At 39.9% G+C, this 24560-nt stretch overlaps 1 protein-coding gene across 2 annotated transcripts; it reads right to left on the minus strand.

The window, feature by feature from the left end:
• Window positions 1-157: 157 nt before the first annotated feature.
• CLGN (calmegin) lies at window positions 158-24560 on the minus strand. 2 transcript variants are annotated; one of them, XM_082237663.1, is made up of 16 exons: window positions 23691-23734; window positions 22783-22822; window positions 19422-19577; window positions 17345-17418; window positions 15528-15586; window positions 14150-14291; window positions 13674-13755; window positions 10215-10407; window positions 8688-8877; window positions 8195-8308; window positions 7264-7420; window positions 6621-6836; window positions 4836-4955; window positions 4512-4641; window positions 2052-2164; window positions 158-1004 (listed from the first exon to the last, which is right to left on the minus strand). In XM_082237663.1, exons 1-16 carry the CDS (start codon window positions 23717-23719, stop codon window positions 924-926), a joined length of 1896 nt encoding a protein of 631 aa, XP_082093789.1. In that variant the 5' UTR covers window positions 23720-23734; the 3' UTR covers window positions 158-923. The 2 variants fall into 2 exon arrangements, with proteins under 2 accessions (XP_082093789.1, XP_082093790.1); XM_082237664.1 differs by lacking the exons at window positions 22783-22822; window positions 23691-23734 and adding an exon at window positions 24443-24560.

A 24560-nucleotide genomic window follows, 5' to 3' on the forward strand; every position in this document is an offset into this window, starting at 1 on the left:
TACATATAGCTTCTTTTAAAAAGTAACATTTGAGGGCTATGCTGAATATAGAATGTTATGGTTACAGTATATATTTACTAGTTTACTTCTAAGGAGAGACATTTCAGTCATTCCAAAAAAATGCAGGGATTAATGAGTTTAACTTAAGCAGAACAGATTATATTAAAAGTTTTATTCAGGAGGCAATATACACTTAGCAAATATTTTGTAAACGGGTTATGCCATTCTGGCTTGAAACATGAAACTATAAAAATGTGAAAAATTCTCTTGTACACCATTGTACTTGAATAGAGTTAACATTTTTTGCATTTAAATGTAAAGCATGCTATTATGACAATGCAGTTCTCTGTAAAACAAAAACAGCAACTGCTAACACAAACTAACATGTGACGCACAAACTGTAGGTTGACATTGCAGTAAAGGAAAAAAAAGGTTGATATAAAAAAAGAGCCAAAACAGTTCTTGCATTCAGCTCAGCAAAGAGTTGGCAGTCATCTCTTCTTTCAAGGCATCCAAGTGGATGTTGCATCTACTGTTCATGCCTTTTATCTAAAGTGTAATTTGTGCTAAAGCTGGAAAATCCCATTTACATGAGGTTTAAAAAGGGTAATATTTTGAAGCCAAATCATTTCCAAATATTTATTATCTAAACAACGTCAAATAATATTTACAATAAATCAGACATATCACCATTTTTTATTCTATGAAGTAAAGGAAACAGGTAACTTCACAAGTCGGAGCGTTTCTTCAGAATAAAGGAAAAGTCTGACAAGATTAAGATGGTCTGGAGAATGGAAACAGAGGAGTCTAAGCTGAGTTCAGTCTTTTGGTTTAAGACTCAACAACTTGCATGCTGTTAGGCAAGTGAAAACTGCATGCCTATGTTCTGTAACCTGGACCTGTCAATACTAGGTGGAAACAAGTTAGTCCTTTCGTACTCTTCTTTTACGCACTACTTTTGCCGGCCCATCACCAGATCCTGTGCTTTCATCTGCTTCTTTCATCTGCAGGGGGTGGGGATGGGGAGAGAGATCCAATCATCTTTCCAAAATATGATACAGTTCATATTCTCTACCCAAACAATGTCTAAACTGTTGAATCCACTGGAGTTAAACACAATTAAGCTGACTGATTTCAGTGGCTTAAGGGAACTTAATTTTGCTCAGATTCAGGCCCATGCGTGCTTCTCAAAGTACTCAGTTTTTAGCTTTTATGTTTGTTCTTTCTTCACATAATAAAATGGGAATACGAACACTTGAGTTTATGGATGCAGTTTCTCTTACAACTTAACACCTATATTCCTAAGCGTCAGTTTCTTGAAATAAACCAGATTGGGGGAGGGGGGAGTTGAAGCTTGCCTCCCAAATGTATCTGCATGAAAACCTTTCCAAATTGATTTATCTGCTGAGGAACTCCTGCATGACTATCCTAGAATGCTTGCACACAAATGCCTTGTGAGGCTAGCTATGGATGCTGGAGATCATGTTTGAAGCCACTGCCCTCAACCCAATTTCTGACCTGATAGAATATGCCATATAGAGATGGTAACCTCCAAATAAGATCAATAGCAAACTGCTTGTATTAAAAATAATAATAATCAAAATTACGAGACTATGACAATTACACAAATACCTAGCAAAACAATTTAGGATGCCTTAAATATATGGGAAAATATTTGAATTTCAGCACTGAAGTGACAATTAAGATCTCACAAGCCAGAACAATTCTATATTCCACTGTATTATTGTTTTATGTTTATTTCAACAATTTATATACTGCTTAACACAGTTTTAAAAACCCAATTAAATTATCAATGAAATCAGAAAAGTCTAATTTAAATGCCTGCTTAAATAAATTCAAAGTATTCACCTAGTGCCTGAAGTTCAACAGGGAAGGGGTTTGTGATGTCAGTTGGGAAGGAGTTCCACAAGATTGAAAATAAAATGCCCTGTATTAGTACCATGGGGGGAAGTTGCCATTATACCCCATGTTTTGGCACAGCTGCAACATGGAATAATCTTTGTATATTATCTCATTCTTGGAAAGCTCACCTCATCTTCTTCAGAGCCAGATTTATTTGATTTATTAACTTCTTCCTCCTGACTTCCTTCACCACCTTCATTTTCTTCCTCATAATCTTCTTCATCTTCACCACCTTCATATTCTAAGACACAAGTCGGTTATTCAGTTTAGCTCTCTAAAGGCTAAAATACAGCAATGGCACAGAAGAGCATACTGGTTGGATAAACCCTTAACAATAAGAAGAAACCACAGGGCCTGTGTTGGTGAAACATGTCAACAATGGAGCTGCACAGCGCTGCAAATTGTGTATCCATAATGGGCAAGTTATTGGAATAGATCAATGTGAATTCTTAACAAGCACCTAAGTATCTCTCTCATTTTCATGAAGACGTAGGAAAAATGTTGAGTTTAAATTACAATACATTTTCAAATTAAGAATGTTATTGGGTAACATTCTGAATTAACAAAATAATAACAGTAACATTCAGAAAAGCAAACAAACACCTTTCCAGCAACATCCAATGGTAGTAGCATATATTCAGAGCACACCCATAACCACTGAAATAGACATTGATTCCAATGGGTCTACTCTGAGTATGACTGAGGTCAGCTGTCATCCTTTAGTAAATAGGGATAAATCTTTATATTTTTGTGGGTTGAAAATACTCCAGTTCTCTCGAGTTGTTCTTGCTGAAATGTGTTACTATTTCTATCCACCACCATTTCCACCTATAGCAAGTACAGTGGTGCCTCGCAAGACGAAAAGAATCCGTTCTGTGAGTCTCTTCGTCTAGCGGTTTTTTCGTCTTGCAAAGCAAGCCCATTGACGGATTAGCGGATTAGCGCTATTAGCGGCTTAGCAGATAAGCATCTTAGCGGCTTAGAAAAAGGGGGGGGGAGGAAAAAAAACCCTGCAGGAACTCGCAAGACATTTTCGTCTTGCGAAGCAAGCCCATAGGAGATTCATTTGGCGAAGCACCTCCAAAACGGAAAACTCTTTCGTCTAGCGAGTTTTCCGTCTTGCGAGGCATTCGTCTTGCGGGGCACCACTGTAGAAAAAATGTTTTTAATCATAATTTAATGTAGTGAAAGAAAAAGAGTATCTCCAAAATATGTAGAAGTTCAACATCTCAGTTTCTTTATACAAGATGCTAGAAATTCCAGCATAAAACTTACAAAGTGATCCAATCATTAAAAGGGAGACAGAAGACAGACCAAATAATTTGTATTCTCCTCCAAGAATTCCACTCCCATGTTCCCAACACCATGCTCGGTGCATTCACAATTCCATACATGGGATTGCAAAGAGGTCACAGGAAAGCAAACAAAGAATATTTGAGGTTCTGCTTCAGCAGCAGGGTTTCCTTTGCTTGGAACCAGGGGTAAGGTAAAGGTAAAGGTACCCCTGCCCGAACGGGCCAGTCTTGACAGACTCTGGGGTTTGTGCGCCCATCTCACATCTATTGGCCGGGGGCCAGCGCTGTCCGCAGACACTTCCGGGTCACGTGGCCAGCGTGACAACGCTGCTCTGGCGAGCCAGAGCCGCACACGGAACGCCGTTTACCTTCCCGCTGGTAAGCGGTACCTATTTATCTACTTGCCCCCGGGGGTGCTTTCGAACTGCTAGGTGGGCAGGCGCTGGGACCGAGCAGCGGGAGCGCACCCCGCCGCGGGGATTCGAACCGCCGACCTTTCGATCGGCAAGCCCTAGGCGCTGAGGCTTTAGCCCACAGCGCCACCCGCGTCCCTGTGGAACCAGGGGTAGGTACCTGTGATTCACTGCAAAGCCCTCAGTGGAAAAACGCCATTAGTGTCTTAGATGTTGAGAAATATTTAGTCACTAAGATGAAAATCAACATTTATTTGAGGATTCTAAAGTAGGTTGTATTAGGCATTTCTCAAAATGGGAAGCTAGGGTATAAATGTAACAAAGACAAAAAGAAGAGATTGTATCAGCCCCAGCCAGCATGGCCAATGTTCAGGGATGATGGGAACAGCAGTCCAGCAACACCTGTCTGACTGGCAATTCCCTACCCCAATGTAGATGTTGACATATGCTTTAGCTGACCAATTTAAATATTGGTATGACAAATTGCTATTAAGAGAGCAAGCTATCATTCTGCAATTTATAAGCAAAGAATTAAAAAATTTTAAAAAAACACGCAAAGAGCTAAAATACTCCCGAATATGAAAATAAATTGTGTCATATGATTAGGGAGAAAAAACACAGAATATTCAATTCCAAGAGTCTGGAATGCAGGAAAGAACTAACTAAGAAAGCAGTTAGCTACAAGACACAACTACACAATTTTGATTTTGCTGAAACAAAAATACACTTATCTTGAGTGCTGTAAAGTATAAGCAGCAATTTCAGGCAGCAAAACAAAGTGCTATGAAATGCATTGTTGCTGTTTTTTTTTCATTTAGCTACCATTTTTTCAGCATTGATTACTACAGTTTTTTAAATGGGTATGGCTAAAATCCCTTACCGTCTTCACCACCATTTTCATTTGGTTTTTCTAGGTCTTCATCTTTCCTTTGTACCTCTTGTTCTAGTCCTCCTTTTGTAAGTGGCTTGGCTATATCAGTTTTTTTGTAGTCCATATCTTCATCTATTTTCTAAAATAGAAGGACAATCATGCAAAAAAAGCTGATAGCCCCCCTTTTTTTAACACCACCCACCATTGAGGCAAGTCTGCCAACTTCATCTTCCCTCTCACCCCAATGGATTTTTTGAATGAAAAAATATTTGGATAGAAAGCACATTAAGCATCATGCAAAAAAAGAGGATATCAGATTAGTTTCTCCTGTACCTTGGATGGCCAGCAGAATAGTACACCCAATCCTATAGGTAGTGCTAATGTCAAGATGTAAATAACCCAAAGCCATGGACGTTCTTCCGCAGCAGTCACCAGCTGACTAAACATACCAGGCTGGATGGAAGAAAAGAAAACACACATTATAGAGCTTGCCAAGGCTTGCCATAAGGTATTTTTCCGAAACAGCATGAAGGAAACAGTGACAAAGGAAGGAAACTAACAGGTGAGGGGACATAGAGAAAAGAAGCTGTTCATGGCCCTGGAGATCTGCAAACAGCCCTGAGTAACTACACTGCTCTAAGAGCCTTAGCTGGAAGTAGCCAAACTGAATGTCATGTGACTACCGTAAAACATACCCACAAACACAGTCAAGGGAGCTAACAGAGGGAACACCACATAAGGCAGATAATGGAGCATGTGAGCAGGTTTCTAGCATGGGCATCTTCACAGTTCTATCATGTACTTTTATTAAGTTATTGGGGGTTTTACATTTTTCATACAAACAGTAAATTAAACCACAAAATATTCACAACCATTAAGTGTTAAGCTATGACATTATGACTCAACCTTTGAAAATTATTGTTTTAGGGCTTTTCTATATTTGACCCTGCCAAAATCCGCTATTATGGTTGAAAAGACCCCTTTAAAGTTCTGGCTGGAAATAGAAATAATGACTGACTGCAAAATTACTTTAGTTTAACTCGGGGGGGGGGTTATTGATACAGTGGTACCTTGGGTTAAGAACTTAATTCGTTCTGGAGGTCCGTTCTTAATCTGAAACTGTCCTTAACCTGAAGCACCACTTTAGCTAATGGGACCTCCCGCTGCCGCCACGCCGCCACCACACGATTTCTGCTCTTATCCTGAAGCAAAGTTCTTAACCCGAGGTACTATTTCTGGGTTAGCGGAGTCTGTAACCTGAAGCATCTGTAACCTGAAGCATCTGTAACCCGAGGTATCACTGTATTGTTCTAAAAATGTGGCCTATCACAAACATCATAGTATTTTACCATAAGATAAAAAAGAAAAAAAATTCCAAATGCCCACATTGTCAGCGATGGGGAACCCATGACCCTCCAGATTTTGGGACTGCAACTCCCATCATTCCTGACCACTGCCCATTCTTGTTGGAGTTGATGGGGAAAGAGTCCAACAACATTGGGGGGGGGCATAGTCCTCTCTTGCCTGAAATCACAGTTGCAAGTTTGCATTATGAGTGTCAGCTCCTGTGTCAACATAAAATCAACTTGGAAAAGAATGAAGGTAACATTTACATCCAGGGTCCAATGGCTCCCTGCAGTCCTTTGTAGGTTATATTTTGTACCAAAGGAAAAACAGAAGTGGTATAACCACACAATATGCTCTTGGAAGTGATACAATGACATGGATTGATGATACAATGACATGGATTGAAACAACATGGTAGTGTTTTTCCTACTCTATTTGGGTAAGTTCCTGGGGACAGAATGGACACCAGTTAGTTTGGGAATTTCATTTGCCTTTACTTTCAATAGGAGTGAATTGGACGATTAATATTTTAAGTTAAATATAATTTAATGAATTGAGAAGGAGGTAAAGAGATGAAACACCCTGGGACAACTGAACCCATAACCGTTAATAATTTCATTGCATATGAGGTCATTCTGGTTTGTAAAAAATATTTACAAGTATTTCAAACACCTCCAGGTTCACAACAATCCTAATATAGGAAGGTTAAGACAAAAAGCTTTTTTTGCAACATTGTGTATTTGGGCACAACAAAATATAGTAAATTCTTACTTCATTAGCACTTGCAACCAATTTTTTAAAGCCCCATCCATCTGCTGCCCATCGATCAGCAACTTCCTTTTCTGAGCAGATGATGAAGTTATCAAAGTAAATATCAGATGTCATAGACCAAAGCTCTAAGCCAACAGCACCAACAGCAGTCATTTGAAAAGGATGAGAATCTTCAAAATAATCAGGATTAGGGATTTTTTGTGGACTCCATATTCCCTGTAAGAGATAAAATAAAAACATACCACATTAAAATAGGCATTTAGTATTAAATAGGCCAGCAAGGTAGGTTGATTCAGTTCTGAAAAATAATTGAATTTTCTTAAATATACCACATCTGTTAAAAACAGGTAACACAGTTAAAAGATTGTGTTCTTCAAAGTGCATAGGCACTTCCACAACACACTTGCTTCCACTGCCACTGGTCATTCGAGTCACTGACTTTAGTTAAGAGCTTAAGAAAGGAAAGTATTTCCAGCATCTCTTAAAAAAACAACCCTGTTAAGTCTGATTAATGGATAGAGAAAAAACTAAACTAAACCCTATTTATACTTATCCAGCAAAAATCAGTAAGATGAAAAGAACAAAGTATTTTATTAATACACATGTCATTCTGAAGTATCTGGAACTACCTAATAAATATTACCTGATAATTAGGATTCTCTATCATAGGTGGTTTCCATTTTCCTTTATAATTTGGATTGCTCATCATGGGGCGTACCCATACTCCACAGCCTGGTGCAGTCTCACACTTTGGATTAGGAATCTGTGGAGCTTCCCATTCACCATCCATCTCTTCATCCCTGTACAAATGATCAACACGTCTGTTCAAACTCCTCCTGTAAATTAGTGTATTTTATTCCTATCACCAAACTACTTCTAGTAGCTTAGAAGAAAAAGCATCACCTAGATTTCAATGTAACAAACATTCTTTGAAAAATGTGGCTACAGAATAGCAAAACAATCCCTTATATTTTCAGATAGCTTGAAATGTGGTTCCAAGTACAGTGCCAAAGAAAATGCGCTCCTTTCTTGTGGATCTACATCTTGCACCAGTCTAGGTCCTGAAAATCAAATGTCATTTCCTAACTGTCAAAAGCTTCAGCTTTTAAGGCACTCATCAACACATTTATTAACCTCCCCAAATACATATGGAGGGTAGGACCCAAACCAATGGATTAAAGTTACAAGAAAAGAAATTAAACATCAGGATGAAAGTTCTGATGGTAAGAGCTGTTCAACAGTGGAAGCAGGTGAAATCTATACCTAGTCCCAGATTACCTGTCTAAGAAAAAACTGTGGTCCATGTGAAAATAAGTGACAGTAAGAGCTGTTTGTGAGTGGAACAGATTCCCATGAGAGGTGAAGGTTTTTAAGAAGAGGTTGGATAGCCATATTACTATTTAATTTTGAAAATATAAAAACAGTGCAAAGATAGAAAACTGCTTCATAAACCAAAGCACAGGAGAACAAAACAGCTAATCAAGTCGTGAATAAGAATATCTAGACCTATCAGTCTAATTTGCTACAGAAATCAGAGCCTGTCTAAAGTTTTGCCACAAGCAGAGAAAGCTTACCAATCTTCTGGTTTTTCCGCATTAGGATCTGGAATGTATTCTGGTTCATCATCAAGCCAACCTTCAGGTTTAACAGCATCATGATCTTCTATTTTGGGAGGCTCATCTTCATTCCTTTAAAGTACAGACCAACTTTACCAGGAGATGGACAAAATACAGTATGATAGATAAAGCCTAGTAAAGTTCTTCCCAATCATGAACTAAAGGGTGCATTATTTCAGAGACAAAACCTGTCTATGTTTTTGAAAACTTCAAATAAAAAGGTAGTTAGGTGCAACGTGACAAAACTAATTCAAATTTACAATACAGAAATATTTTGGAGGTTTCCCTTCTACTTTATGAATGATTCCCTATCAGAATTAGTATTTCAACTACCAACTTAGCAACTCAAAGATCAATTACATAAAGTCAAAATCAAACCCAACAAAATTTGCATACCATGTACTTGGTAATAGGAGGGAAAGGGCAAGAGAACAGTGTAGGTTTTCTTTACCAGTCATCTGGCTTGACAGCCTCAGGATCAGGAATTTTAGCTCTCTCATCCCAGTCCTCAGGCTTCTTATCATTGGGATCTTCTATTTCTTTTGGGGGATTCACAGGTGGAACCATATCCTCCAGGAGACTTCCCTTGCCAACCACTGCCTGGTCAATTAAAACTTCAAAAGTGTCATCAGGTTTCAGCACTAAAATATAATAAAATACACATATAAAGGTAACATCTGGAGAGCTACATGTTTCTCATCTGTGCACTGCCAGAACCTCTCATAAATAAACTTCATTTTAAAAGGAATTTCAGTCACTCTAAACTAAACCGTCCTCGTATTTGAAGTGAACAACATAGAGAGTTCTTCTGATGTTTTAATATAGGATATAGCTAAAAGTTTTTCCCAAAAGTAGACGTGAGACTGACTGGAATAGAAGAACAAGAGAAAATGGGATGGCTGTGTGAAGGTAAGCAGTAGGCAGGATTCAATATGCCATGCCTAGATGCCCCTTTTGCTCTTTATATTGGGAATAGGGGGATGGCACCTATGGAGTCTCAAAAAAAATGCACCATGCCAGCCACCTACACGGATCAATTTCTACAGGGCAGTTCTGCATGGAGCAACACCGTTTGCTGGAGAGGACACAGCTTTTATAACACATGCACAGGAACTAATGTTACAAAAAGTCACCATACCACGATTATGCCATTGACAGCTTGAACGTACATGCAAGTAGCTGAACTGGTTTTGCCTATTTAACAAGCAGTAATTCTGGCAACTTGTCGAGAGTAAAATTCTGGCTAATTAGCAACCTTAACTACCACTCGGATTACTGTTCATATGCATTTGCTTCATGCTCCTTTTCCAAACCCTATGGAAGTACAAACTAGTTACAGGACATGGCCATGTGGCTTAATTGTGGGAGAGGGCAAAAGCCTTCTGTAGGAGTGGGTAAGAAGTTGATTCATTCTAAATGAAAATGAATGTGCTGGACCCTAGAACATGCAGGACTTCCTTTGTGGTTGATACCTTGATGCAAGTTTAGAATTAAAATAAAAAATATGAAGGCTGCCACTTAAATAAGAGCATTATTGGTTGTATGTGGATCTCATTTACAAGTCTGTAATAGGCACTTAATTGATAAGATATGACAGTTCAACTGATTAATTTCCTATCCATTTTACATGGTTAGAGTAAGTTATCAATTCTGCTTTAATAGCAGAATAAACCTCACTGCTTTCATGACTAAACAAAACTACTGTTAGTATAATGGTTTTAGAAATATCTTCCAATTTCAGCAGTTAGGAATGATGCAAAGAAGTTATAGAAGTTCCCTGATTTGAACTGCTATAAGACCAGTTCCATTTATTATCCAAATCTGCCCCAGTATGCCATGTGACACCCCCTACTTACACCATATGGGGTTCCCAGAAAGGACAGCTTAAAAGCATCTTTAAAATATGGATATACATAACTGGCTTTGTAAAATGTTTTCAGTTCTTATTTTTCTAAACAACTTAAAAATTTAAGAATACCAAGAGTATATAGATGAGTCTTCCTGTCAGTGAAGATTTTTTTCAAGTCTACATCAGGGCGTTTAGCATGTTTTTCTTCATAGTCTCCAGTTTTAGGATGTTTATGTCTGAAGATAAAATGTAGTTTGTAATCTTCACCACATTTATCTGGCCCAAACATAATTGTGTAAGATGTTCTATCATGGAAGTATTCCTGTAGGATGAAAATGAACACTGTTCTTAGTTTATATAGCAAAAAAGTTTAGCACTCCATTACTTTGGCACTTGGCATGCAGTTTGGTTATTTCCTACTTTGCCATAAATTACTACATATGACATGGAAGAAATGTTGCTCTCAGTTATAAACCATGCCTTAGTTCCCTCACAGAACAATACGGAAAAGTATGCACAACCAACCAACCAACCAACCAACCAATATTCAGGATTAGATCAAAAGCACTAAACTGGATTTAGACTATCCAGCATAAAGACAAGCCTTGTATCTCTAAGGTCCTTCTGCAGTTTTCATGTGAAGTTTGGTATTTTATTCTCCCTCTAAGTTACAGTCTCTGACAGCAGAGGGAAATAAATAGATGTTTAAATAGCTATTATGTTACACACCTATATGTGTAAATGAGCTCCAAAGCCATTTTAAAGTAGAGAGACACATGATTTTGAAAACAGGGTGGAGAAGGGAAGATGTCATGTTCCATAATTTTGAGCAGGAAAAGATTTAAGCACTCTTCCACCTCTACTATTTTACTCTAAGGTACACTTTTCCCACAGCTGCTTCCAATTTAAAATAATGGTATTGAGGCTCAGTTTGTGTACAGTGCATTAGCCTCTAAACTATATCTGTTATGTACGTGGAAGTAACTTTTCATACCAGAGGTTATTCTGCTTTAATTCTCAGAATTTCATCTTCAGACCTCAGTCCGTTTTCTAGACCTGAATGGTTCCCAGAGACAGGCTGCCATTAATGACAGTGGTCATGCAGTGAGGACAAGATGAAAACATTCCAGAGGGGGCAGGGGAGATTTGTTTTACTTACTTATTAAACTAGTAAACAGCCTCCTCTAATTTGACTGATAGTATGCCTCAACATCCACTGGAACTTCCAAATATAATTAACACTGCAACCTTAGGTAGCACATTAAAATAATGTCACCTTATTGAAACACCACTACAATATTTATTATTAGATAGTCATGGAGATGTTGCTTCAATACTTGGGGCACAATCAGGCAGACCTTTTTCCATTCCATTCGCTACATAGGAGTTTCCTGCCGCCATCCTCATCCCTTCATCAGCAGCCCTATTGCAAGCAAGGAATTTTGCTTGCAGAACCGCTCTGACATACATAAGGGAATAACTGGGTCTGCTCCTAAAGCTTTAGAACTAGCCACCCAAGCAGCAACTTTAATACAGCATGAACTCTAATCATTCTGGAACCGCAAGTCCAATTTTTTTCTTGTTCACCAAGGAAAGATTTGAATAACCCAAATCTTCACTAGGCTTGAACGATTATAAATAAGACAAAACATAAGCTGTGGTTTTTTCATTTAAAAAAGTTTTTATTAAAGACTTTCTTGTGTTACAAAAACAAGAAGGAAATGTTAATATATGAGTGGTTTTTTGAAAAAGAATACGTTGCTGCATTTTCAGTCACTAAACAAATTATTTTCTCTCTCTACTAATGCTGTTCTAGACCAAGATAAGTAGTGGTGGTTAGTGTATGACTGGAGAGATCCAAGTTCAAAACCACACTTAGGGCTCATCTACACTTCTGCTTGTCTTGCCACTTTTCCCCAGGAAAAGATTTTTTGGCAGATTGACATTGTTGTCTCTCAGCCTATCCTAGCTCACACAGTTGTTGCAAGGGGGAAAAAATGAGGGCAGTAGAACCAAGTAAGCTGTCTTGAGCTCCTTGGGGGAAAGGCAGTTTAAATGCAGTAAAGTAGCCCAACATGTACCTTATTGCCTTTTTTGGTGACAGGCAAGAACCTATTTATTTTTCCAGGCTTTTAAGAAACAAGTTTAGATGGTCTTGCTGCTTTTGTGACAGTGGCATTTTAAGTTTGCTAAGCGTTCTTTTATATATACAATGGTACCTCAAGTTACAAACTTAATTCGTCCTGGAGGTCCGTTCTTAACCCAAAACTGTTCTTAACCTGAGGCACGCTTTTGCTAATGGGGTATCCCGCTGCCACTGAATGGCATGATTTCTGTTCTCATCCTGAGGCAAAGTTCTCAACCCGAAGTACTACTTCCAGGTTAGCGGAGTTTGTAACCTGAAGCATTTGTAACACGAGGTACCACTGTATTTCAATTTCAGGCCTCATCCACACTTCCTTTTGTGCTATGCTTTCTAGGCACAGGTCTGGGATTTCTAGGTCCATCTCTGAGTAGTTTTTTGTTTTGGTCCCACTGCTTTCATGGGAAAACCTGCTGTTTACTGCTGAATCAGAACAAACAGCAACCCAGAGAAATCCCAACTGCCATTTGTTTCAATTCAGTGGTAAACAGTGAGTTTTCCTGGTGAAGTCCATGTGACAAAATAATCCCCATGGACATGGACCTAGAAATCCTGGACCTGTGCCCAGAAAAAGCAGCACAAAAGGACGTGTGGATGAGCCCATAGTCCACATTGTAATTTGTTCTAGGAATAGGATTGTTGAGCAATATAAAAATACTGATACATAGTCAATATTCCAACAGAAGAAATTTATTAATTCGCTGTGCACATATATGTGTGAACTACTGAATACAGTGCTATCTCCGGTTACGAACTTAATTGGTTCCAGAGGTCCGTTCATAACTGGGAACCACTCATAACATGCGGCGCACTTTCGCTAATGGCGCCTCCTGCTGCGTTTGCGCCGCCGGAGCATGACTTCCGCTCGCATACTGGGGCAAACCTCACAACAAGGAGCACCTACTTCCGGGTTAGCGGAGCGCGTAACCCAAAGCATTTGCAAGGGGGACGGTACGTTACACGAGGTACCACTGTATTAGGCACGTCACTTACAAAGATTAAAATATGCCTAACCTATTATTTATGAGCTGGGTATCTTATACCTTAGGAAATCATAGACATACAATTGTATAGTTGGAAGGGACCCCGAGGGTCATCTATGTCCAACTCCCTGCAATGAAGGAATCTCAACTAGATCATACATGATAGATGGCCATCCAACTGCTGCTTAAAATCTCCAAGGAAGCAGAGTCCAACACTTCTTGTGAGTTTTCTCCACTGCTGAACAGTCACTTGCTGCCTTGCTGTCTGTTTTTTTTTACATGAACAATACTTTTTTCTCAGACAGATAATCTGGGACTTAGGTACAGATGTCACCTGTTTTCCTTATAAATATTGGGACATAGCCAAGCAACAGCTGGTATAAGAACCCAAAGATTTAGGCACTCTCCTTCCCAACACTGAAACATGTCTGATCATACCTCTCTCTCCCAATTACTACATACCAGATTCAAGTCATCACTTTTGGAAAGAAGTTTAACATATGCACCACCACAATCAATGCCATCTTGAAAATTCACTTCATACCTGCACAACAGAAACACAAGAATAGTCTTCTGGAGACAAGTACTAATTAAAAGTTCACTTAGCTACTAGCTTTCAGATACTTCAGCCACTGTGTGCAAAATTCTTAGTTGCTCCTCCCCAGTTGTTCCTATGGCTGAGTAATTTTAGTTTTGAAAATTTGAGAAACAATTGCTATTATGCTAGGAACTGGGAACCCATGGACTTCCAGATGTTGTTGGATTACAACTCTTATCATCCCCAACCACTGACCGTGCTGGCTGGGTCTGATAGGAGTTGGAAAGGCAACCTCTGGAGGGGCACAGATTTCCCATTCCCCTTTTCTACAAATCAGAGTCCTGATTTTTTAAAATAAAAATAATCACTTTGCAAACCATCCAAGTATGGATATACTTACTGAATAATCAGTGGTTTACTATCAAAAATAAATGGCTGTGTTAGCATAGCCGATATCGCATGATGCTTTGCTACTGATTTCAGCACCAGTCCTCTGTCACCAGGCACTGTGTTTTCCTTTAAAGGTTCTATTTCCCATCTTCCTAAAAGAAATACAGCAAGAGAAGTACAAACAAAACCACAATTATGGTGTGGTACAAGGTATTCCTATGAATTTAGTCCAACTCATTCTTACTAGATATATTTAGTGCTCTGTAGCGTGGATTATTAGAAAAACATTGGCCTGGGATTAACTGTGCACAAACTGCACTGGAATATCTGAGGGAACAGTTCAATGAAAGAGCACATGCTTTGCATATGAGATACTAGGTTCATCCCCTGGCACCTCCAAGTAGGGCTCGAAAAGACTCTTGTCTTAAACTCTTAGCATAGATAATACTGAGCTAGTTGGACCAATGATCTGATTCAATATAAGGTGATTCCTATATTTCTTTCCATTACACAGTCAACCACCATTACTATCCCTTTCCTACATCATTATCTATCATTAAAAGCTCTTACTAAAAGGAAATAAATATAGAGTTTGGAACTATGATAGTAACTCAAACCATGGCAATTGATTCACCATGATGAATGCTCCATATTTTTTGATTGCTCAAAGTCATTAAAAGAAGAAGAAGAAGAGGAAGAGGAAATGAGGATTATGGTTATTTTAGGAATTCCTAATCCTTTCTTCCACTTGCTAGCATCTAGACACACAGTTTTGACAGCCTTCATGCTGCTAACCGATTACTTTTCAAAGGATGGCATGCATATTTTTTCTGTAGCATCATTCTTGTGTAGTCTTGCAAAACATTTATTAAGCTACCAGTAGAAAAACTATCTACCTTTTTTGTTTTCAATCTAAGCCCTGGTCTGTCATATGAGCTATGTTAATATTGAGGTAAGGAATTAATGTACACCTAAAATGTCACTATGTGTTCTATGTTCTAATGCTTAGATCAGGAGTGAGGAACTTGTGGCCCTCTAAATAGTGTTGGACTACAACACCCACAATCCCCCATCACAGGCTATACTGACTGGAGTCTGACAACATCTGAAGGGCCCTAGGTTTCCTATCTCTAGCTTACAGCAATGGGAAAAAAATGATTGTGCTTCTGGTCAAAAGTGTCATCTAAAAATATATAGATGCTAATTGCTACACAAAATGAATTGTAGTGAAAAGCATCTGTGCACTTTTTCAGTCTGCTAGTTTGAAATATTAAATGGAAAAGATAATATATTTACTAAAAATAGAAAACTGTGAAAGCAGAAATGAGAAAATCGAAGAGAATTTATACCAGTCACTCACGTATCAAAACAGAAAGCTTTAGTCTTACCATCGTATTTAGCAATATCTTCATCTGTATCCTCTTTTTTGGTTTGAGACAGAACCCACCTGTTAAGACAGAAGTATGACCAGATCATACCAAGTTTCTGTAGTGCAAAGGGTTTGCTTAATTGTTAATTAATTTAATGTTTCAGTTAAATATTATGCCAATTTTGAGTAAGGGTGTTACTGGGATTTTGAGTAGAGCTGACACTTGATAAAAGAAATTTTAGGCCTGGTTTACAAATTCAGCAAAACCTCATCGCCTAGGACTTGCCGATCGTATGGTCGGCAGTTCGAATCCCCGCGGCGGGGTGCGCTCCCGCTGCTTGGTCCCAGCGCCTGCCAACCTAGCAGTTCGAAAGCACCCCCTGGTGCAAGTAGATAAATAGGGACTGCTTACTAGCGGGAAGGTAAACGGCATTTCTGTGTGCGGCTCTGGCTCACCAGAGTAGCTTCGTCACACTGGCCACGTGACCCGGAAGTGTCTGCGGACAGCGCTGGCTCCCGGCCTATAGAGCGAGATGAGCGCACAACCCTAGAGTCTGTCAAGACTGGCCCGTACGGGCAGGGGTACCTTTACCTTTACCTTTTTACAAATTCAGCAGAATGAGGTGATAGGATCCTAAGGCAATAAAAGCTTTGTATCACTTCAGACTGCAGTTGGGGAAGGATTCCATTTCTGAATGGTCCTTCATGCAAAAGATTGCTTGCAAGTAAGAAAACTAGCATGTCAGAGAGGGACAAACCTCCCTCTAGCAGCCATTCTATCTGGTTGGAGCAGAGAGATGAGAAAGCAGGGCCCATTCAACTGGCACAGCTGAGAGACCTGCTTGGCTTCTCGTCTCCCTGAACTATTTCCATTCAAGCTAGTCATTATAGTAACTATGCAACCTCAAGAACTGAATTTCTAGTTTTCTTCTTAACTCCCATATTTTATGTCACTTCTTTTAGATTTAAGACTGCTAGGGGAAGGACAGTCTCATTTTGTGCAAAGATAGAATGCATCTAAGAAGGCTCCCTCTTTCCACTTATTTTTAAATGTTTGGATTAAAATAGTTAATTTTTAAAATCCAATTTGGGACACTTTTTTATTAGATTGCAAATGGATTTACCAATTTAATAAATTTATCTACTAATACTGCAATCCTAATTTACTCTTTGGAAAGTTTTGTCTTTAAGTAAAAGTATTTACTAAAATTGAACATTTATTTCTCTTTTCAGGAAGTAATAACATTTAACAGTTTAAATCAAATATGACATACTATACTAAGTATGTTTATCATATTTCTATAAGTAGTATTTAGCATCACCTCCCAACAGATTAAAACACCAGCCCAAATAATGAAATCTGAATAGGTATTCCTTCGTGCAACAAAATACAACAAGCTAAGCTTTCCAGCTTTTGTCTTTAATTAATCATATTGCATGGACTTAATGCTTCCTTTGAAATATTCTTACCCAGACTTGTATTCAACCTACCAAACATTTATAATGACCGCTCCCCACTTCAAATGGGGGGCGCTTTTTGCATGGTCGCGCGCAGCCCCCTGGCCCTACAGACTGACTTCGCCTCCCCAAGCTGGATACCTGGATGTTCCTGCCTAACCACAGATATTTAACCAATCCCAGCTGGGGAGGTGTTGCCAGGGGAGTTGACCAGGTAGGGTTGGGACTGCCCTGCACACACAACAGAGGGTGGAACTTACCTGGGAGTCCTCAGTCAGCTCCAGAGATGCAACCAATTACAACAAGCTAAGCTTTCCAGCTTTTGTCTTTAATTAATCATACTGCATGGACTTAATGCTTCCTTTGAAATATTCTTACCCAGACAGCACTGCATCATCAAAAGTTTCAGTAAAATACACTTCTCCAGTAGGCTCTGGCGTCTTGTATTCAACCTACCAAATATTTATAAAAATACATTCAAAATCTGAATAGTCACATTCAAGTAAAATGCACTGAGTTTTAAATCAATTAAATATTTTTATATTTATTGCATTAATTGAAAATAACTAATCCATGTGTTATAGATTGAGTTTTCATAATCAGCCAAACCCATAAGCTGCACAAAACAAACAAGAAGGTTTTGAGTGTCCAAGAGTTGTTAAATTCTGATCTGCAGAAGCAGAACTTCTGATGTACAATAGCTTGTGGAATTAAATCTTTCAAAAGCAGGTGTGTGCTAATCTGAAAAATTGTTCTGCAAATTTGCACCCAAAAGTTACTACCTAATAAACTGTTTTACTCACCTATATTTAGCTTGTAAAATGGGCTTAAAAGTAAAGGTAAAGGACCCCTGACAGTTAAGTCCAGTCGCGAATGACTCTGGGGTTGCGGGGCTCATCTTGCTTTACTGGCCAAGGGAGCCGATGTTTGTCCGCAGACAGTTTTTCCAGGTCATGTGGCCAGCATGGCTAAGCTGCTTCTGGTGAAACCAGAGCAGCGCACGGAAACGCTGTTTACCTTGCCACAGGAGCGGTACCTATTTATCTACTTGCACTCTGACATGCTTTCGAACTACTAGGTTGGCAGGGGCTGGTACCGAGCAATGGGGGCTCACCTGCCGACCTTCCAGTCGACAAGCCCTAGGCTCAGTGGTTTAGACCACAGTGCCACCCACGTCGCAAAATAGGTTTATGAATAATAAAAAAGCAGACTGGCAGAAAATTTCAGGCTAGAAAACACAACAGATTGGAATCAAAGGAGTGGATTCCCTACCAGTCTGCAGGGTTTTTATGCTAGATGAGTAGGATCCACATCCTGTAAGGAACCCACATCAGAAGATGTGGGTTTCTTGCAGGTTCCTGGGCTATCAGAAGAGGGATAAAATGCTCTATGCCTCTGCCAGAAACTCACTTGGCTTCTATGCTTGGTAGAAAGAAAGTGCCTTCGTCCATGTATAGCCCAGCAATGCAGTGAAGCGCAAGAGAAAGGGCCAAGAGTTTTGTCCCTCTTCTGGAAGTCTGCTCATTCACTTAAGTACAATTCCTATTTGCCTTTGGAGACCACATCAGTGGTTAAAAACAAGGCAGCATTATACAATAGATATAAGCACATTTTACATTAAACTTTCTTCAAATGCATTGATGAGCTTCTGGATTCTTCACTCAGAATGATTAAGGAATGCAGTTAATGGGTTAATTCTCATGAGTCAGCGGAGATTACTCATTCCCCACAATGCACCTTATGACCTCTTATCTGTAAAACTGCCAGACTTCAGAACTCATAGAACTCTATTGGTTGCAGAACTTTGCATGGACTTGGTTGTGGACTGCAACACAGCAAGCACTTTGAAGCAAAGAACCCTCTCTGGGCTCAGAGAGAAAAGACTACTTGTAACATCTGTAAATAGTTTGTCTATGTATAGTGGTAAATGCTGGTGTTGGCCTAGTAAAGACAGCTCGGCTAAACGTGTTTTCTGTGGTGAGCCTAATCACTTAACCAAGTTTCCACAGTACATACACCCCAAACCCCAACAATAACCAAGTTTCTGAATACTATAAATATTATGAACTATGACTATTGGAAATTAAGAGCCAGAGAGAGTATAAACAAAGAGGAAGTCTCTAGAGAAAGCTCCCCCCCCTACCCCTATGTGAAGGGCACCACACCACACTATGGATTATGCAATGCATGAGCAGCTATACTGTATTCCTTTTCTCCAGAACTCATGCTCAAGTACCAAAAAAATGACAGATTTGATGTGGCTTTTCCTCAAAAGTGGGAATGACTTTATGAGCTTCATCACTTTTATCAGCAAGCCCGGCCCACATGGTGCTATTCATATCAGTGGGAATGAGCAGGTTTTCCATTTCAGATCTCCAAAACTCACCAAGAGCTTTTTTGCTTCTCAACAAAAGAAGCAAAAAATGATAATGTCTTCTTTAAGATGGAATCTTACCTCTAGAGATGAGCTGCCTTTTTCAACATTAGTATCTTCTGAATTCTTGTCAAAACCTTCTACTTCAACTTCTGAATCTTCAGATTCTGCACTTACTGAACTTAACAGCAAGACACTGAAGCACAGCCAATCCCACTGGAATTGCATCTTGGCTACCTATAAAAGAGAAATGCAAATGGCGAAAGATTTATACGATCTGAGAAGCCAGAGTACAAAATTGCAAAGACATTCATTCTGTCATTTCTACTAGTCAACTATCCACTAAATGAAATTAATATAAATGGTGAAATGGAAGGCAGCTTGCTCATAACAGCTGGAATAGAACTGCAAATATGGAAGAAAAAGAATTCAAAGCCACAAGCTGGTGTTAAAAACAGACTAAGGCAGTTGCACTTTAGTAATGATAATTTGAATCACACTGATTCCAGCAGAACTAAGGCTGCAGTTCTAACACTTTTAGTAGGAGTAAGAGCCATTGAATTCAACAGGACTTACTTCTTATTATTTGATGTATACAAATATACTGCTTACATGCCAAAATGGCTTCTAAGCACATTAAAAGTATAAAATCAATTATAAAATATATACACATAATTAAAATACACAATAAAACAGTTCTATCCAAACATCAAAAACAACTATAATTAAAAGATACAAGTAAACAAACTACAGGCAACTCCCTGTTTGTGTGTGTTTGGCATGTGTGCAACTGACATACATGCCATTTTTAGCCCTGGAAAAGATGGAACAGGGCGGGCTTATGTATGCCCCACCAATGTAGGTGATATCCCGAAACACATTCACTGTGCAAACAGGAAGCTGCCTGTAGCTAAAATGCATAACAATTAGAGCAATTAAAATACAATGATGACACCAAGAAGTTCAAGTTCAAGAGAATGCTTCTCTAAACAGGTGTGTCTTCAAAGAATGCCAATACTGATGGGGCTCCCTGTATTCTGCAAGGAAGGTGTTCAAAAACTGGGGCCAACAGTGAAAAAGCCCATTTCCATGCTACCACTGGCCAATAATTATCATTTCATGGCAAAACTAACTGGATTTAATTTCCTCTCTAGGCAGTAGAAGGGAGGATTTTTTTCAGCTCACTAGCCTAGAGTTGTTTAGGGGTTTATAAGCAAGAAGCAGGATCTTGACGCTCATTCAGTAGAGTAGACATGATTAGAATTATGCTACAAACACAACCTTCTTAGACTGGATCCAGCCCAATGTTTGCTGTAGCATTCCCAGTATATTGGCTTACATTTCTTCTTCAGAAACAAGACCATTTTACAAGCTTATTTCACTTACTTATTGGAACAGCAATCCATCAAAATGATACAACATACGGCATACTAATATACTACGGTTAGCTTTCTATTTGAGCACCTTCATCTCCTTTTTTGGTTTTTAATCTCTCTGATACTGCGTCTTTCTTTGCATGGAAAAATCTGCTCTCTATCTTTGGGCATAGCATACCAATCGTATCCTTCAAAGATCCACGTTGCACACATAGGCCACAAATGCATATCAAGCCCAGCCCATACATGCCAGAACAGTGTAATCACTGACATGCATCACTTGCACAAAAACACGGAAGCCAAAGAAAGAGCTAGATGCATAAATAACTTTTTGTAGCTTTTAATTCAGACATTGGCAGAAATAGATTTGCTTGCTAGTTACTTCCTGGCATTTTAGAAAAAAACTTCAAAATTTTGGTCTGGTAAAGACATAACTGGGAAGATTGAAGCAAAGCAAGGCTTATAGCAGCCTTTGGAAGTATCTATGTATGATTGATGAACTGGTTAGCAATTGCAAGCTAAAAATATGCAAAGACATTAAAAATAGTCTAGCAGCTCAGGAGAAGAACTCTTAAGTTGTCATAACTGTGAACCATGGAAGATTTTATGTATCTATGAAAAAGTTTTATACTCCACCCTTCAATATTATTGCTCCCAGGGTGGCAAACAATAATCAAGTAAGATAAATAAAACATAATTAAACCAACAATAAAAATCAGCAAGGGATTAGAAGAAAAATCAAAAGCAGCAGAATAAAAGCTAAAAGCTTAGTCACATTTTTCAAAGGCCTGCAGGGAGCAGGGTATGTATTTGCACAGTGATGAAAAAACATTCCAGGACAAGGCATTCAAGAGTCAAGCACCACCACAAAAAAGAACTCCCCCTAACCATTCACTGGCCTCACTTGTGAGAATGGGGACATCTAAAGAAATGCCACCTAAGATATCTTTGTGTGCAACAGTTCACACTGAAGAAGGCATCCCTTCCTCAATGTGTCACCCACATTGGCCTGCTGCTATTGCTATTATTATTATTATTATTATTATTATTATTATTATTATTATTACTATTACTATTATTATTATTATTATTACTACTACTATTATTGGAGGTGCCAGCATGGGCTGAATTCAGGGTGAACACGACTTAGGGGGGTATTCAAGTAAGTAGAATCACGGAAATTAGTGTACTTAAGTTAGTCATGCCCATTAACTTCAGTGAATCTACAGCCCACAGCTGGCTGTTAACCAGAAGGTTGGTGGGTCAAACCCACCCAGGGATGGCTGTGGGCAGTATTACTGCATTGTAGGGGTTTGACAAGATGACCCTTCGGGTCCTTTCCAACTCTAGGATTCCATTATTCTATACTCCAAGCAGGACTAGTGCTGACTATTATTACCCTTAATTGCTTGGATAAGAATTCAATAACAGAATAACAAGCAAATGGAACTGGATTAACCCAGCACGAGGGCAGTTGAGACTACTTCAACTGTCAGATTTTGCTTTCCATTAAGGATGACAGAAGTGCCAAATGAAAGAAATGGGATGCAATCAACTTGGGGGGAAATCTTACTCAAAACTTAACTGAAACCAACATGGCACTGACAAGAGAGAAGCCTCCCTGTTCATTTACAGTGGGGCTTGCCAGGTGAGTTTCCCAAAGGATTGGACCCACTTTTCACTAGAACCCCACTGGATCAGACAAAAGGCCTACCTTGCACACAATTAGGTTTCCCACAGTGGCCAACCTGATACCAAAGGAAGCCCACAAGGATAGGCATGCAATGGCCCTCCCCCACTGTCCTACCCAGGACTGATATTCAGCAGAATGGTGCTTCTGATCCGGGAGGTAGTATATATGATTAGCATGCCTGAGAATACCATTTGGATTTTTGTCTAATTCAAGCATCAGAATGCATTGGGAAAGTCCTAATCAATATTAAAACCCAAATTCATACTCCAAGATCAAGTTTTCAGAATCCCCTGATATTTTTCATAACTGCTATTTTTGTGTGGCTCTATGCTGTAATTTTACAAAAAACCTAGGATAACTACTATAGTGATACCTGATCAGTATGCCAGATCTTCATAAATAAAAAGTGTATCCTGCAACAAAAAAGCAGCGTGGAACATTCCTGTTCACAATTCCAGCTAGCCAACCATGCCTTCTTCCCATATACTATATTCTGTTTCCCCTCTTCTATGGTCAGCAAGCATTTCATGCTCATTGAGCATGGTCAGTCCTCATTGGGCTCATTTTTGGATTTCTCTTAAGTATTTTCCTTAAGGCTTTTTGTACTACTGCAAATCTTGGGGCTTCCTCAAGTTTGCCAATAATTCATTGTACAAGTGATGCTCTTTGGGCTCCTCCAAATGACCTGTTTACTCACTATTCACGATTTGATTGTACAAAGCTTATACATGTATCCTCTATATTTGGTCTTTATTGAGCATTCATTCTTATTTGTTTACAGGGTTTGTCATAAGTCAATGAGCATTCACCCCAATTTGCTTGCAGGGTGCTGTTGACACATCTTCCCAATAAATAATTCATTCATCTCACACTTTACACTCCTAACTGTAAAAACTTCTTTTTTAGTGGATTTGCTGCAGTATCATGACAGCATTTTAATCTGCTTCAATTGCACCAACCTAAAAATATGGGATGTGCTTGAATTCTTCCTGCAAAATATTGACAGTTGGGAGGTACGCTCTGACTACACAAGAACAGACTGTCCAAAGAACAGAGTTCATCATCAGTAAATATATAGGGGTGTGTATATATATATATTCCTACCCTTCCAGAAAGGCGCTCAGTAAAACACATCACAATATTTCTGAGATATATAGGTTAGGCTAGAAGCGTGTGACTGGGCCAAGGTCATAGAGTGAAATTCTTGAGGAGTCATTTAAACCCTGGTCGCAGTCCAACACAAAGAAAAATGCAACATTCTGGCTCCAAACCAACACTGACCCACCACAGGCTAAATCGTCACAGTGCATCTCTCCAGTGCCCCAAAGCAGGTCTGCCATCTGTGGGACCTGCTGCCACCATTTGTTTAGGATCCACCATTTGTTTAGGACTTCCTGGCTGCTTGATGATACCAAACAAACAAGTAGAAATGAGGCGCTGAAGCTACAATTAGCAACAATTTCAGGCAGGTAATTATGGAGACCTCGGGTCGTCCTGGCTGCGAATCCTCCGCTGATGCTGCTATTGCAGCAGCAGCAAGCAGCTGCCTCCGCCGCCACCCGGGCGTCCTTCTCCTCGGCTACCAGAGGCTTAATTGGTGTTGATCTCTGCGTCTCCCCCCAGAGGGCCCGTCCCCGACGGAGGCAGTGCTGCCGCCGGGAGAAGGGGCGACTCCGCACCGCCCTGCGGCCATGGGGCTGACGGGGATGCAAGACGAGGCCGAGCGGAAAGATGCCTCCTCCTCCTCCTCCTCCCCCCTCCTCTCTCCCCGCGAAAGAGAGCGCAGCCGGCTCGCGCCGAAGCCTCGCAGCCTTCAAACGCCAACGGCAGAATAACGGCTGAGCCCGAAGGCGGAGGGATGGGGGGGGGGAGGAGAAGGATGGAGGAAGCCGCTTCTGCGAAGGGCTTTCTGAGGAAACCCGCACCCGCCCTCCCGTCGCTCGCGGCTTCGGGGCCCTCGGCAACGCGCGGAACCGTGAGTAGGGCGCCCGCCCCCCACCTACGACCCCCTGGAAAGGCCACGCAGCCGTTACCGTCCGCGAAGCACGGTCCCGTCAGAATCTCTCCCCAGCAAAAAGCCCGGCCGCCTGCCAGAGCGCATCACCTCAACTGCCGCGCGCGCATGCGCCGCTCGCCCCGAACCAGAAGGCA

This window comes from Podarcis vaucheri, assembly GCF_965113315.1.
Source record: "Podarcis vaucheri genome assembly, chromosome: 9".
NCBI classification, from domain to species: domain Eukaryota; kingdom Metazoa; phylum Chordata; class Lepidosauria; order Squamata; family Lacertidae; genus Podarcis; species Podarcis vaucheri.

Excerpts from the sequence above, each read along its gene's own strand:
- CLGN (XM_082237663.1), bottom strand. The coding sequence starts at position 23,719 with ATGCACTGTGACGATTTAGCCTGTGGTGG. Across the intron at positions 19,578-22,782 it reads AGATCTGGCATACTGATCAG|GTAGCCAAGATGCAATTCCA; the intron begins GTATCACTATAG and ends TCTCTTTTATAG. Across the intron at positions 14,292-15,527 it reads AGATATTGCTAAATACGATG|GAAGATGGGAAATAGAACCT; the intron begins GTAAGACTAAAG and ends TATTTCTTTTAG.